This window comes from Topomyia yanbarensis, chromosome 2 (genome assembly GCF_030247195.1).
Source record: "Topomyia yanbarensis strain Yona2022 chromosome 2, ASM3024719v1, whole genome shotgun sequence".
Lineage (NCBI taxonomy): Eukaryota > Metazoa > Arthropoda > Insecta > Diptera > Culicidae > Topomyia > Topomyia yanbarensis.
The window spans coordinates 134307014-134322355 of record NC_080671.1 but is presented as its reverse complement, the minus strand read 5'-3'; the positions used below and the strand labels follow the sequence as shown (position 1 = coordinate 134322355).

At 34.9% G+C, this 15342-nt stretch overlaps 1 protein-coding gene across 6 annotated transcripts in view; it reads left to right on the top strand.

Annotated features, from left to right (window-relative positions):
- The window catches only part of LOC131681411 (dynein intermediate chain 2, ciliary), an 82836-nt gene that overhangs the window by 20392 nt on the left and 47102 nt on the right, over positions 1–15342 (top strand). For 4 of the 6 annotated variants that reach the window (XM_058962178.1, XM_058962177.1, XM_058962175.1 and 1 more), the window contains 3 exons: positions 13586–13913; positions 14645–14752; positions 15193–15335. In XM_058962178.1, the coding sequence (XP_058818161.1) occupies positions 13586–13913; positions 14645–14752; positions 15193–15335 (579 nt within the window). The remainder of the gene's footprint in view (positions 1–13585; positions 13914–14644; positions 14753–15192; positions 15336–15342) is intronic. The other 2 variants (XM_058962179.1, XM_058962181.1) reach the window with 2 other exon arrangements.

The following is a 15342-nucleotide window of genomic DNA, read 5'->3' as shown; positions in this document are numbered from 1 at the left end:
CGTTGACGTAATTGCAAGCATGACAGAATTTAACAAACCGTAATTCACGAAATGACGAAATATAACCGCGCTCCGTTTAATTTTACATGAAACCTATACATTACATGCCCAGTGACATACAATTACACTTACTGCCATTCAGAACAAACGCTATATGTGGAGTAAAATTACGTGATTTACGAAATACAACGACATGTAAAATTAAAATCAAACTTAAAAGTCAGTCATTTTTGATGCTCGTATATGTCAGGGTCAGGAGACGTAAATTTACACTAATTTTTCTAGGTGTGTTGGGTTGGAGTCATTCAAGATTTTTGTTTGTTCCAGTGTAATGGTTTTCCTTCCTACAGAGATTGTAAAGGTATATAAACAGTATGCAGTTAGTTCAAGGCTTATACTTTTCTATAACTATTCAATCGCAGTCGTTAATATTTAGCGTACACACCTAAAAAAATCTGAATTTTATTGGTGACGTAATTCAAAAACTTGCCACGATCTAACCGTAATTGACAAAATGACAAAATATAACCATGTTCTGTTTAATTTTACATGAGCGATGTACTTTCCATGAGTAGTGTGGAGTAAAATTACATGACACGCAAAATTCACCGACATGTAAAATTAAAATCAAACGTAAAACTATATCATGTTTATGCTCGTATATATTATGGTCAGGAGATGTAAATTTACACGATTTTTTCTAGGTGTGCTTACATTTTGCAAGCGTTGCCAATTTTATATTGTGTCCACCACCCAATGTGGCTACGCTTTTGCGCGTGCTGTCCGACTTCGCTACCGCTCATTCGGACTTAAACTAGGGATAGCCCCTATGTTTGAGTAAGCCGGGCAAATGAGTGGATTACAGGTTCGCTTGCTTCCGACGGTGGGTCGGTGGCCACCTCGCCACAAGTTTTGATTCGAGCCAACAACATCCAGCCCATACTGAACGAACAATCTAAAGAGACTAAGATTATAGGATGATATATAACGTAGCTGGCCACGCCCATGCAGGTCAATTCTGGGATGGGAAGGAATGTATTGGACTATTCGTCACTGTTGTGCTATCTTATGACAAACGCCATTTGGGGTAAACTGAATACGATATGTCGACTATATACTGGGAACGTGCCATTTAAGCCAATATATTCTGATTCCTAGATATGTCACATTACACGGAAAAGATCCGTTCATAAATTCATGAACAAAAGATCTTGATTTCGTGAACTGAACGATTTACGAAAATCGTGACCAAATTCCGGAAATTGTGAATAATAAACCTCGTATTCATGAAAATATTTGTGTTTCTAAAAAACTAGTTCACCCCGAATATATTCATGGCGTTACATTCGAATGTTTGGTTGGGTTTCTGTTGTTATTCCTTAGACATGTTTAGTTTTTGGTATGATTCTTGTTCATAATTTGGGAATACACAGGCGACAGTCAAACGATGTTCATGATTTCTTGAGTTTATTCGCGATTTTTATGATTTCTCATCACGTTACCGTGCTATTTTATTCATAAGTTTACAATCGGATTTTTCTGTCAGACTGGTGGGATTTACGTTCATGATTTAAGAAACATAGTCGCGCATTTCGTAAGTTCTATTCACGTTATCGTCAAATTTTAGTCATGAGTAGAGTGATTCACGTTCATGATGTCAAGATCTTAGTCACGATTTTTGATATTTTAATCACGAGTAATGTGATTTATGATTATGATTTCAGGAACTTTGTCATGATTTTCGTGATTTCTATTTTCGTTGTCCTGATATTTTAGTCGCGAGTAGAGTAGATCTATGTTTATTTATGTTCTTGATTTCAGGATCTTAGTTATGATTTTTGACATTTTTGTCACGAATAGTGTGGTTTATGTTCATGATATCAAGATCTTAGTCACGATTTTCGTAATTTCTGTTCACGTTATCCTGATATTTTATTATAGAGCTTACTTTTCAATACGACAGGTGGCGTAATGTGACTCATGTTCAAAATATCATCAGTTTTATTCTGTGAACTATATGACCACCTCGATTTGGTGTGCTCAATGCAGTTTTTGTTTTCTATCAAGACGTAACACTGAACCTTATCAAATGAATAACGATGTTCGAGTCCCTAATAGTTTTTTTTTATATCTACTGCTCGTACCTATTACTGGCCGCTAGCAGCTGAACATTTCATGAAAAAGTGCATGGAACAAAAATATACATGAATAATATTTTATGATTTCGTGAACTGTTTCACGGTCACGAATGGTAAGTCATTGTGTTAGGTATCATGAACCAGTTCACGAATACATGAACAATATTTCAAGATTTTATAAACTATTTCACGAGCATGAATGGATAATGGATCGTGACTAATATATTAGGAATCATGAATTAGTTCACGAATCAATTTTTGATGATTTTGTGAACTACTTCACGAGCATGCTTGGTAAGTCGTGACTTACTTATAATTTTGTGAACTATTCCACGAGCACGGATATTGGATCGTGACTAATATATTAGGAATCATGAATTACTTCACGAGGATTGAAGGGATTCATGAATAAAATGCCGAGATTCGTTAACTAGTTCACTAGAAAATACCCAGAATGTTTTGATTATGTGAACTAATGTTCCTAAATCTACGACCAACGTCATGAATTACCCTTTAGTTTTATGAGCAATATTCATAAAGTGGTGAACTAGTTCATGTACATAAAATCAATTTGGTAGTGACATGGCGGAAACCGTGGCTGAAGTTCACAAAACAAAAACAAATGTTTCCACTAATAAAAGCGTTATGTGGGCGTTACTGAAGGGAAATTCAACATAATTATAAAACACAAACAGATGGCTGGACCGATTTGTCCAAATTTAGTCTCAAATGAAAGATACAACCTTCCCATCGGCTGCTATTGAATTTTGTATCGATCGGAATTCTGGTTCCGGAATTACGGGTTTAAAAGTGCGGCCACACATAAATTTTCGATATAAACTATAGGAAAATTAAAAAATAGAATTTTTATTTAATGCAATCTCGAAAAAAAATTTACGAAAATTCACTTTTTTGGATTTTGGCAAATTTTTGCCTTTCTCATATAGAAAGGTTATGCAATCAATCTGAAAACCGTCAATCCATTTTTTTTACTGGCATGAGGTTTCTCGATTTTGGGTTACCCTGGAGATGGGTTACCCCCCCCCCCTCTACTGTTCACTCCCCTTCCTTTAAAATACCTTTAAATCATTCCTCAGACAACTACCCCATCCAGCCCGTGTACCCCCCCCCCTCCCTTCCTCTCAACCCCATCATCTTTAAACCACCACTATATCACAAAGCATACCAGATGAAGCTTGGGAGTCGTTCGGTTGTGGGGTTTTCGCCCTCCTTATACACCCACCCCTGCATGACAAAATGAGTTAGCAAGCACAATTGCACCGCTAGGTGGATTAAAACAGGTTTTCTATGTAAAACTGCCTGAGAAACACAATGGCAAAATCATTTTCAAAATAAAAATATACAAATTATGAGAATAATTTAATTTAAGTTTTAAACTGGAAATATATCATGTTTGGCAACACTATATCCAAAAATTACTATTTTTTTAGATTCCCTGACTCATTTCATTTAAACGATTGTTTATAGACCAAATTAAGGGCTTACATCAGTGTAGAGCACGAAGAAATAGGTATATGTCGGGAATTTTTCTTGACGTAATAAAGAGGTGAATCGAGATCTTGTTAAATGGGATTTATAACATAAGTAATGAATCACAAAAAAATATCTTTTTGAGTAATTTCACCACAAGATGGCGGCTGTGTAGCATTTTCTCCCATTCACGTTTTTTTGGAAGGGGTCCACGGCCGGAAAACTATCTCCCGCAATTTTTAACCAAGAGCCACAAACTTGAATTTTGCTGAAACCCTATGACAACAGCAAGCGACGTACGTAGGATTTTTCGATACTTTGATTTTTTACTTTTCAGTGAAAAAATTCCGAAAATATCAAAAAAATTGACACAAAATCGTTAATTAAAAAAATTAGACAATAAAAAAATAAAATCCTACGTATGTCGCTGGAGAAATCAATTCCGAAGGTACTGTGAAAATTTATAAGCGATCAAAAATCGTTTGTTGGAGTTACATTTCCGACAAGCTGAAAAAAATTGGTTTCGAGAAAAACGCGTTTAAAGATTTCAGTACACTCGGGGCATACATAAGAGGCGTTGCGGCAAAATTGAAAATTTGAACATTTATATATTGTTTTCGTCTTCCATATTTTGGGATATCATTTTTAACATCCTAAAGCACACTTTAGACTATTAAATAAAAAATAGATTTTTTGAAAATTCTACAATGGTGTAACCCTTTAAGTCAAAGGTTGTTCCGATGCAAAGTCCAGTGATTAGTCAGCAAACCCGTAGGTTGGAAATCCAAGCTCATTGAGTTTCTTCAACAAGCCGTCGGCAACCAAGTTCCATAACAAAAGTGATAGAACGCCACCTTGAGGACAACCGCAAATACTCAATATCCGTATCTCAGCCTGTCGCAGTGACGAGCAAAGAATGCGGTTACTAAGCATTGCATTTATCCAACCCGAGATACAAGCAGATTGGCACATTTTTTCTATGAACGTATATGCAAAAATGCTTTTACTCAAATTTGATCTATTTGAGAAAGACAAGAAAGCGTTCTCCAATTTTTAAATATATTGTAGACAAAAGTACAACCTTTCAAATGCAATCAAAATTACAATTGTACGGAGAAAACTGCCTCGTGGAGAGACACCTTAAGTTAGGCTACGAAACTTACTATAAAATGAAAACGGCTTGAGATACCAAGTTAGCATCTTCAACAAACTTGCTTAGAATTGATTGGTATAGAATATTGCAGAAGCAAGTATCATTCTATTTCAACTATAATTCGAAATAATGTCTACTAATTTGATATTTTAAGAACCACCCTAAAACCGTTTCAGTCTAAACAAGCAGTTTGTCACACACAATAAATGTTTCTAAGACATCAAATCTGTAAATCCAAAGATGAAAGCGTAATCAATTGTTTCCCGCTAATTTCGCTTCCTGGACCACTGTGCATTAGGGCCAAGGGGTGTGTTGGTGCAGATACAAAAAATAAATGATTAAACAAATATTTGACGATTTATTTTAATATCTTCAGAAGATAGATCGTGTTTTTGTGAAAAGCTTGTTCTGCTACTTTAGATATGGAGTGGTATGGTAAATCTTACCAAATCCCTTTGAAGTTTTGGCTATTTCTACAATTTTCTTAATTCCTCTGGGTTTGTTTATTTAAAATTTTATCACGGTAATTATTCAATATTTTGTATACTTTTCCTTAGTGCTTCTATCGGATCTCTTGTAGATCCTAGTCTGGATTTTAGTTGAGCATTTTACAGCCAAGTGGGAAAGTTTTCAGAAGAGAGCGAATAAGAATAGGCTGAGGGACAATGCATAGTCACGAAGGATGGAATAAAGTGTTTTATGACGACTTCAATATACGAAATCTATCCTTTTTCACATATACCCCGAATATTTGCTTTTTACAAATAACTACGTAGCCAATATTTTCGCCAAAAGCTTTTTCGATGACAGAAAATAATCGTCATAACTCACCTTTTCGTGAGAACGTGAAATCGCTGTCATTCGATAGGCAAATGCCGGAGCAATTAATGACACAAAACTAAACAGCTTTTTCCGTTCGGTGAATCGATACCTATTGATACATTCACTATTGTCACGCCACTGTGGGTTTACGTAGGTTTACGTCCCAAACAATTTCGCTTATGAGCGAAGGTGGCTTCCTTTGTTAGCGAGTTCTTCACTCATAGAACACCTACTTGTTGCCGATAGGCAACGTGTTAGAAACCGACTTGAAATAGATGAAGTACTGGTTTTATGACCATTTTACTATGCACGGCATCTCGATTGTTCTTTACAATGTGCTAAAACTATATTTGGTTTGTGGATATAACGCATTCTAGTGGTGATGCGGAAAATATCACCTATTTGGTTTTGGCATTTACGACATCGTCGTATAGTCTGAATCCTTGTAGAAAAAAGATCTTGCTTTTGGAATGAGTTTTTTATTCAGTAAGGGGAAGTGGGTCAATTCAGACTGTTGGCCAATTTGCACACCCTGCTGTTTCTTGGGTCTTTTCTATCTTGCGGTCCTCAGCTGTCGTGTGCGTGCGCTATGGGCGAATGTTAGTTCGGAGTGCAGTGGCAATAATGATTCAAATTCATTATCGTGTTTTTAAATCTGTTGTATAATATCTTTAGGGCCGCAGAGGGAAAATCCGGACCCAGGAGGTTCAACATTATCCAAGGGCGGCCCCCACCACTGTAGATTATTCGACCTTGAAAATGTTTTAGGGGGCGATAAGGGTTTCAGCGTGAAAAACACATTTTTGCGAATTTCTTTTAGAACTTTGAGTGAAGCGAATTAATCAAAACTTTTGTACACATGGCGGTGTTGGGAATTTTGGAAATTAAATGAAAATCAGTAACTTCGTGAAGTGGCAATAGGTTTTCATTTTTGTCATACCAAAAGCAATCTACAATAGCTTCTTTAAGCAAAACCAAATTTTGAAGAGCAGAAAGTTGAAAAATGAGAAGATGGAAATTGTAAACAATATTGGTTAAAGCAAGTTACTTAGGGGAGGTTCTCATTCAAATGACCAAAGAGTAAGCAAAGTTTGTTTTTTTTGTGGGCCAATGAAAAAACATAAAAGGAAACAGTTTTGGGATTCAAAAAGCTTATATTCTCGTCTTAATTTACAAATTATTTCAAGATGAAAAAACTACAAGGGGTAGCCCTATGGGGTTGCACGAACTGTAGACGTAGGACTATGCTACTAAATGTAAAATATTTATTTTCTTAGTACATTTAGAGTAATAATACATCAAATATGTTTCTTACGTATAGTTTAATCACAACCAATCAACATCGAATGTTACATATTGAACCAAACCTTCTTGGTTATCAGGCCATTTCATTTGTAGTAGGTGATCAAATCCGATTAAACTTATTTGAGAAGATCTAAAGAAAGAAGACAGAAACCCGTGACCGAACTAATATCTGGAACTAAATCTTTATAGCACAAGATCAGCTTTTAAAAATTGTAAAAACTTTTCGATTGTGTGTGGTAAAAAAACCGGACCGGTGAAGAAAAATCAAATTATAGACAATATAATTCTCTTTTTATTTTCTAGTAATTTGCCATTACTGTAACTTTTCCTATAGTACGCATATAAATGTAGCGAATACAGTAGTCTTAATCATATATCGAAGCTATAAATATACTAGAATCGAAAACAATTTTATATATGGACTTAGATGTGTTTATACAAAAGTTTTTCGAGTGGCAGTGTATTCATTCATAAATTGGCTTTGTAGTATGTACCTATTAGCAGAATCAAAATAGGATAGGTTGAATGGAAATGAATCACGTGAAGTGGAAATGAATCAATGAATTGATCGAACGTAAATAATAAACTTTCGTTCGATCCGCGTAAATTTCTTGCTAAGAAAGTTTTCGTCTTTGTGCAACGAATGAACAAATTGTTATCATGAAGGTTACGCATGTAACCGCTAACAATTTAGTAACAAATTAGATATACCTACCTACACATTCGCCTCAAACATTAACCCCAAGCGCACAAAGCAAAATGAGTTAACGATGATGATGATGAGTAAAGCAAAAGAGACGACTAGTACCACGACATTATGTTGACCGTGTTTGCAAATGAAGCTCGAATGTACAAGCGATTTTGTGTACGAATTATGTTCGAGATTGTACATAAAAGTGTGCTGGAAACGAGCACAATACAAAAGAAAGTATAGTGTTTGACACAGGACAAGCTCAGTCGCGTGTTGGACGGCACTGGGAAGAGTGCCTCCACAGCCAGTGTAACGGACTTTTAACTCAGCTACACTGGCTGTGAAAACACACAGCGCAGTGATCTGCTCCGCCTGCCGTTCAACAGGCAACTGAGCTTCTCCCGGCAAATCAGTTCTTTAAATAGTCAATGATGACGTCATTCATAGAAGTGTAGCGCGCTAGGTACACAAATCTGTCGTGTCGGGCTTGGGAAGCGCTATCTTCTGTGTGTAAATACGCGATATTTTGACTAGGTTGTATATCATTTAAATTTTTAATGCCATGATATCAAAAATCTTTAGGTTTATCTATTGGAATCTATTCTTAGAAGTATTTCGGGGCGATATGTGCAAAAAATTTGAAAATTTATCGTGAGGTGGCTGAATTATATGCGTTTAAAATTGGACAACTTTTCGTTACATACCATTTTTGTAGAATTTGCAAAGTGCACCCCTATATTGAAAACAACGTACGTTAAAACAAAATGGCGTCCGAGGCTACGTTTTTTTCTAAGGTTAGGTGCTCGTGGAATTCCAAAACTGCGTACATCCTGCTGCCTCAGGATCGATTTGAAACACAAACCTAATAATAAGTCTCTAAAGTAAACTAAATTTATAAGAGGCATGAAGGACGGGTAAAAAACTTGAAATTTGATGTACCATCTAAAACTTCAACAAACAAAACAAAATGTACAAATTCTGCAATACTATTTTTAGATATAGTATTGCTGAATTTGTAAATTTTTAAGGTCATTCCTCCAATGAAATAGTTTTTCTTTCGAGAGGTTAAAAGTTGAAGTTTTTAAATTGAATCGTTTTCAAATGTACACAGTTTTAAAAAACCATATTTTGAGATTAATGCATTTAAAGTTTTGAGAACACTTTCGATGAATTATTCGTTGTAGAATGTCAATATTTTGTAACAATTTCATGGAATTATTGGTTACTGAAATTCAAAATTGCCGATCTAATATGGCAGACCGCCACTAAGAATATGGGGGACCGCACTAAAAATGTTTCAGCCAAAATCGAAAAAAAAGTTTGGTGATTTATAAACACGAATTTGAGTTAATATGTATCAAGATCAAAAAAATAAAAATGACGATTCCAATATGGCGGACTAAAACGTGACTATAACAATTTTAACCAAAATTTTTCGTTTTCTCTGTTTTCGAAGAAAACAAAAATCATATTTTTGAAAATTTTCGATGAGAACCTTAAACAATTTCAAAAAAATAAAACACAGCAAGCGTTGGAAAAATAAACAATGAAAAATGAAGGAAATAACACAAAAAAGTTGCAAAGATTGATATGAAACCAATGTATACAAAAGAAAATTTCAATGAATTCAGAATAATACAAACATGTGGGAGCTGCCATAACATAGTTTGTAAGTCGATTACATTATATGTAGCTCACATGGTTTGGATTCCTATTCTGTACATAAAGTTATAGATTTTTCTTAAAAGTTCTAAAATGAAAATATGGTGAAATTTGGATGTTTGTGGATTGATCAAAATAAAAAAAAAAAAAAAAATAGACAAATGGAAAAAAAAAACGAAAAGATGTAAATGGAAAAAATAGCTACAAAAATGGATAAAAAACATTAAAACCTCGAGAAATGGAAAGTAAAATAAGTTCATAGACTAAGAAAAAAATTTGCAAAACAAAAGAAAAACCATGATGGAACCTTAAAAAATCTAAAAATTTAAATAACAGGATAATTTTAAACGAAATGACAAGAACTAAGAAAATAAAAAAGTTAAAATATAGAAATGTAGGTTAAGTCAAATGGATAAATAGAGAAATAGAAAACATTTACAAAAATTTACAGCACGATTGAAAAAATAAATAAAACAAATTAAAAATAAACAAAGAAAATAACGAAAAAATGGAGAAAAAAATCAGAAATTAAGTATCAAAAAATTACAACAGAAGACAATTATGAGACAAAAATTTGAAATGAATTATAAAAAGTTAAGAAAACATGTATGCATGCAAAAATGCAAAATATGAAGAAGAATAGAAAATCTAAATAGAAACAATTGAATTAAATCGAATAAATAGACAAAAGGAAAAATGTAGAACAATAAAAGTATGAGCAGCAAAATAAATGGAATAAAGACAAATCAAAATATATAAAATTTGCCACTACGAAAAATACTACCTAATGGGATAATATATTGAATAAAAATTGGAAGCAGGAAGGGAAATTTTAGCTAATAATGAAAAAAGTAAAAATATTAAAATAAATAACTGAGTAAAATAAGAATATGTTAACAATAAAAATAGGTAAAATATGTTAACAATAAAAAAGGTAGAAAACAGACTAAAATTTGGGAGAATTTAACAACATTAAAAAGTAGAAACTAGAATAAATAAAAAACTAGGCAAATTTCAAAAAGGTTTGCAGTTGGGTCGTGCGGCATGCTGGTTTCAAAATCAATAATTTTTTGTTGTTCCTGTACATTTTGGCATGTAGTAAAAAAAAAGTTGCAATTTTGGAAGAAGAAATTGTTCGTTCAGTAAGCGAAGATTATTAGGGCTCAAAATCTCACGCTCCTGAAGGTGCTCGGAAAAAGCATGATTTTATTATTTTCTTTATTTTTTTCTCATGAATGTTGGACTACCGAACACGAAAATCACTGCTATTTGTGTTTTTAGAGTTTAATTTTTGTCCTTTTTGCGGCTGTGTAGTCGTTTTGTGTTTATTTTTACCAATTTCACCAGGCAGGTACGAGTTTTTTGCAATATTTTATTAAATACTTTTGAGGCTCACCTTTTATTTGAGAAGCCAGAGATTTGAAAAAACCCGACTTTTATTAAAACTCATAAGCATAATAATAGCAGATCGCAGACACTACTTCCTTATTCCCGTTTTTAGTCTAGCGGTGCGGGCCCGTAGCTAGGATTTTGTTTGGGGAGGGGCTGTCAAAAAAGTTGGCATAAAGTTTTTCATTATGATGGCTTGAGGTAGTTACTAAAACTGATTGAAGTTTTGAAAAGTTCTTAATGAAAACAATTTCAAATCTAAGACAATAGAAACTATAAATCATATAAACATGTTCTTTGTGACAAGAAAGGCTATTAGGCTTCGTTCATCGACAAATTATTGATGTTGAATTAGATTTTTATTATTTGCCAACAAGTTATAATTTACTCCCGTTACAACAACGGATATTCTAGAGTTTAAAGTGGTTATGCGCTAACCGAATATGTCAATCCCTGAAGGTGCTAGAAAATGCAAGGTTTTAAACGCTAAATAGAAATGAGTAAAAAACGTCCATAAACGAAGAGTATGTCGAAATTTGCTCTAAAACTTCTGATTTAGTAAGCGAATTGTAGAAGCGCCGAAATGGTTCAACTACTAGTTTCTTGATCTGCAGCCTCCAACTATCACCAGCTCTATGGCATCAGCAATTTTTTTATATATTCTAATTAAATGAAACTATTTTCAAGACTGGCCTTGGCCAGGCAGATCAGAGCCCCATCCAGGAAGGATTCCTAGTGATCAGTAGGATCGAAATGTATATTTCAATGGCTGTTTGCACACGAGGCAACAGGACACACGCCACACAAAATATTCATTATGGATGTCGTCCTACCTATTTTAACGCTGTTGCTGTCACCGCGTTGTAATAGCTAGAACATAACCCATTTTGAATATTTTTTGTGGCGTGTGTCCTGTTGCGTCGTGTGCGGAACTCAGAAACGCGAGTAACTTTCTTAAAGGTCATAATAAAACAAAATAATTTTGTTGTTAAAACGAAATTTCAAATATTTCGTGAACCATTACATTTCAGAAATTTTTTGTTGTGAGCATTTTGATTTAAAATGGCATTTTAAATCATTCAAACATAAAATTGTATTTTTTACTGCACATAGGATGAATTTTAAAAATATGTCAAAGGCTGCTAGGAAATCTTTTTTATTGAAAGCTTCTCCATGATGCAAATTCACTGAAAAAGTTTTTTACGTCTTTAAAACGATAATATTAGATTGTTGACATATTATGATGGGGTAACGCAAATAACTTTTGAAAAAATTCCAAATATCTCGAATACGCATTTTGGAAGATTTTTGTTAAATGCATTTTGATTTATAAAGATACCTAGAATTATATTCTGTAATAAGATTAAAAAAATGTTTTTTTCGCAATTAAAGTTTTGAATATAAATTTTTGTTCTTGTGAAAAATTACATAACATTTTTTTCAGTGTTTTTTTTTCCTATAGAAGTATTCATTACGTGTAACTCGTTCTCAAATAGTTTTGCTGTATAAAGTAGAGTAATCTACCAATATTTTTTGGAAATTAATGCACGTAGAATCGTTTACGCTCTTTTTAAAAATTGTTCTTGTATCAAAATATTGCAATTGCCAGAAAAAATCATGTAGATTGATAAACCGAACACAACTGCTAAGTTTCTTTAGAATCGACGATGGCCATATTTTGCGACCAGACGGTTTGGAAGTCTCATGGAATCCCTTCATTGCGACCGCACAATACGGTTGTTTCGAATTATGATCGAATGTATTTTTTCCGAACATATCCACAAAAATTTCTTAAAAAAAATTAAATAAATAAATCAAGCACTAAAACTATAATCTTTTAATATTGCATTCAATACAATGAGACCGAACCACTATTTCCTCATTCAAAATTTGCTAAAAATTAAAAATTGTTTTTTAAGCAATTTAACCAACTAGATGCAATTCATTTAGCTAAAGAAAAATAAAATAATTGTATTAATCTTCAATGAATCGTGGTATACTACCCATGATCGCATATCAGTCCCATAAAGAAAGGAAATCCCATAGAAAACGGGACAACTATGCGATCATTGGTAGTATAGGACAATGAAAATATAACCTTATTCACTCAATCCACAATTATGCCCAGCAAACATTTGCAAAAGATGAGTGACTGTAATTTTTGTACCACAACATGCATAATTCACAAATGAGTTTTCCGATACCGATTTGATACAATGATTGACAAGTAAAAAACCTTCGTGTGTCGGTTTATTTTCAGTTCATTAAAAATCGGAGTTTCCACGCTCCGGGTAAAACGTAAAACGCAAGCCAAAAAAATGTCGTGCTTCAGATTATACTGATCACGCGGCAGGAAGAGAATGCGAGTTTGTTCTGACTTTTTGCGCCGAGTTGTGCCATTTAGCCGTTTGTCTTACTTGTTTCTGACATACTTCCCTGCCGCCGACAAATGCCCATTCGCTTAGTCAACCGGCAAACGGTATAGTTTTCTCATTTATGTCGAGCCTGAAGAAGCAGCCCGTCTTACTCCGACGTCTAGTTTATGATTTGTTAGTCTTTTGGTTTGCACAGTTTTCTGTTTAAGGCGAAAAGTTCTAATTTTTAAATTTATACCCGGATTATGCGAGGCACCCGCGAGGAAACCGGCTGGAGGTCATGTTAGGGAGAAATTCAACTGCTACTAGACATGGGATTGCCTTTTCTGTCGCCAGGGTCGAAATTTACCACCATCGAAGATCCGCTGTCAGTCTATTGTGAGCTTCCGTTTGGTATGGTTGATTAGATTGAGGCACAAATTACACGACCGAATGGCTTCTCCCGCTTCGTTACAAAGTTTGGATAGTGATGGAAGTGATGTATTGATGCCGATAAAATTACCAGTTGCTTATATATTTGGAACTAATTCGTGTGTTTTTTGTTTGTTCAAATTTGCAGCATCGTACTCCCTCGATGCAAAAGCTGGGCAAAGGAGAACCCGTCGACAACGAGGAGTTCGAGGCATGGGTCAAGGCAAAGCAGCTGTTGAAACCGGACGATCAACTGGAACTCACCGAAGCCGAACTTGGCGAGGAAATTCCTAAGCTTCTGTCCACAGAGAACCGACATCTTCCGCGGAATTTGGTCATCTTCAATTTCCACGATGGAGCCTATGTTCCCGTTCCTCCACCGGAGAATACTGTAACTCTGTTGGAGTTTGAGGGAACAGCTTTGCATAAGGAGGCACCCGAAGCAAAGGAACAAATCGCCCGGAAAGGAAGTGATGGTAAATTGTGGGACTGATTTTTAATGCAGCAGTTATTTTTTTCTGCCAACGAGTCATGGAACACTTGTACAATGCAGGACTCCTTTTTGTGAACTACTTGGCGGAATGATTTTTGCATGGTCTTCTGGAATGGATAATTTTTTAATGTTTAGATGATTTTTAAATAGGAGCAAAATGTTACCCCGCGCAAATTGGACAGGGAGTTGTGACGTTGGGGAACTTCAACTTTATCTTGTTTTTAAACTATCAATTTAATCTATTCAGACCGGCCAAAGCGGTTTATGTTTTGTAGCCTTACGGTAAATAGGTTGCATGTAGTTTGTAATTTACTGGTTCAGTACATTTAACCTGCAATGTAATACAAAGGATACCAAAGAGCTAAAGCAAAAACTGTAGATACGTTCGACGGGCTATGGTAGCAATATTGGCACAACCGAGATCCAGTATGCCAAGCAACCGGAGATTGTACTACCTATAAACATCGTTTATCTGCTCTCCATTCAGAACAAATCATGATGAGTTTCCCAACGTACAGTATGAAAAATTCATTGAAAGAAATGTAAATTTGAAAGCTTTTCCCTATCATCGCTCCAACCAGCATCTACTAAACCAACAATCGAAACTTGTATCACCTCTCTTTTGCATGACTCACTCACCCAACTACGGTCAAACACCACCCACCATACACCCAAATGCAATGTAAATTCAATACGTCCACTAAATAATCAAAGAACTGAACGTCACCTTAGACAAACCGGCCGAAGCAATTTCGGAAGAGGAGAAAGCTTTAACGCCCAAGTCTGAGACACCGGACGGCGATGAAACTGAACGGGACGAAGGTAATTTCATTGTTGCTTTAAATCAAAAGCCCGCCTTTCTCCGAGGGATGTATAAAATCTTTGTCGATTGGCTTTATTTGTCGAAACAAGCGCCCCCGCTGTTGTTTCGCTCTGTTCTATCGTTAGTTGTGCGCTATTTTAACTGCAGCTCATTTCCGTACTACACTTAGTTACCCTATTTGTTGCTTCTAACTTCCACTGCTGAGTAAATGGGTGTACCGTTCAACGGCATCTTCTGTAAATAAATTACCGGTCAGTTAACTCTTTGTAAAGTTCTTTTGAAATTATTAGATGTTTCTTGTAGAAAATTTTTTGATTAAGTTTAGATTGTTCAGTTTATACTGTGTAGTAACTACATGTATCGTAAGTTGTATCTTGTTTTTTTTTTGTTGCCCATTTAGTCTGACTGTGAAATTGACGATAATCGTTTTTGTAATTAGATGAAGCCGAAGCTGAAGCGGAAGCACAGGATCAGGAGGAAGAAGTACAAGCTGCTCCTGAAGAGGAAGCACCGAAAAAGAAACTGACCAATCAGTTCAATTTTTGCGAGCGTGCTGCACTGACTATTGCTAATCCGTCGAGGGTGAGTA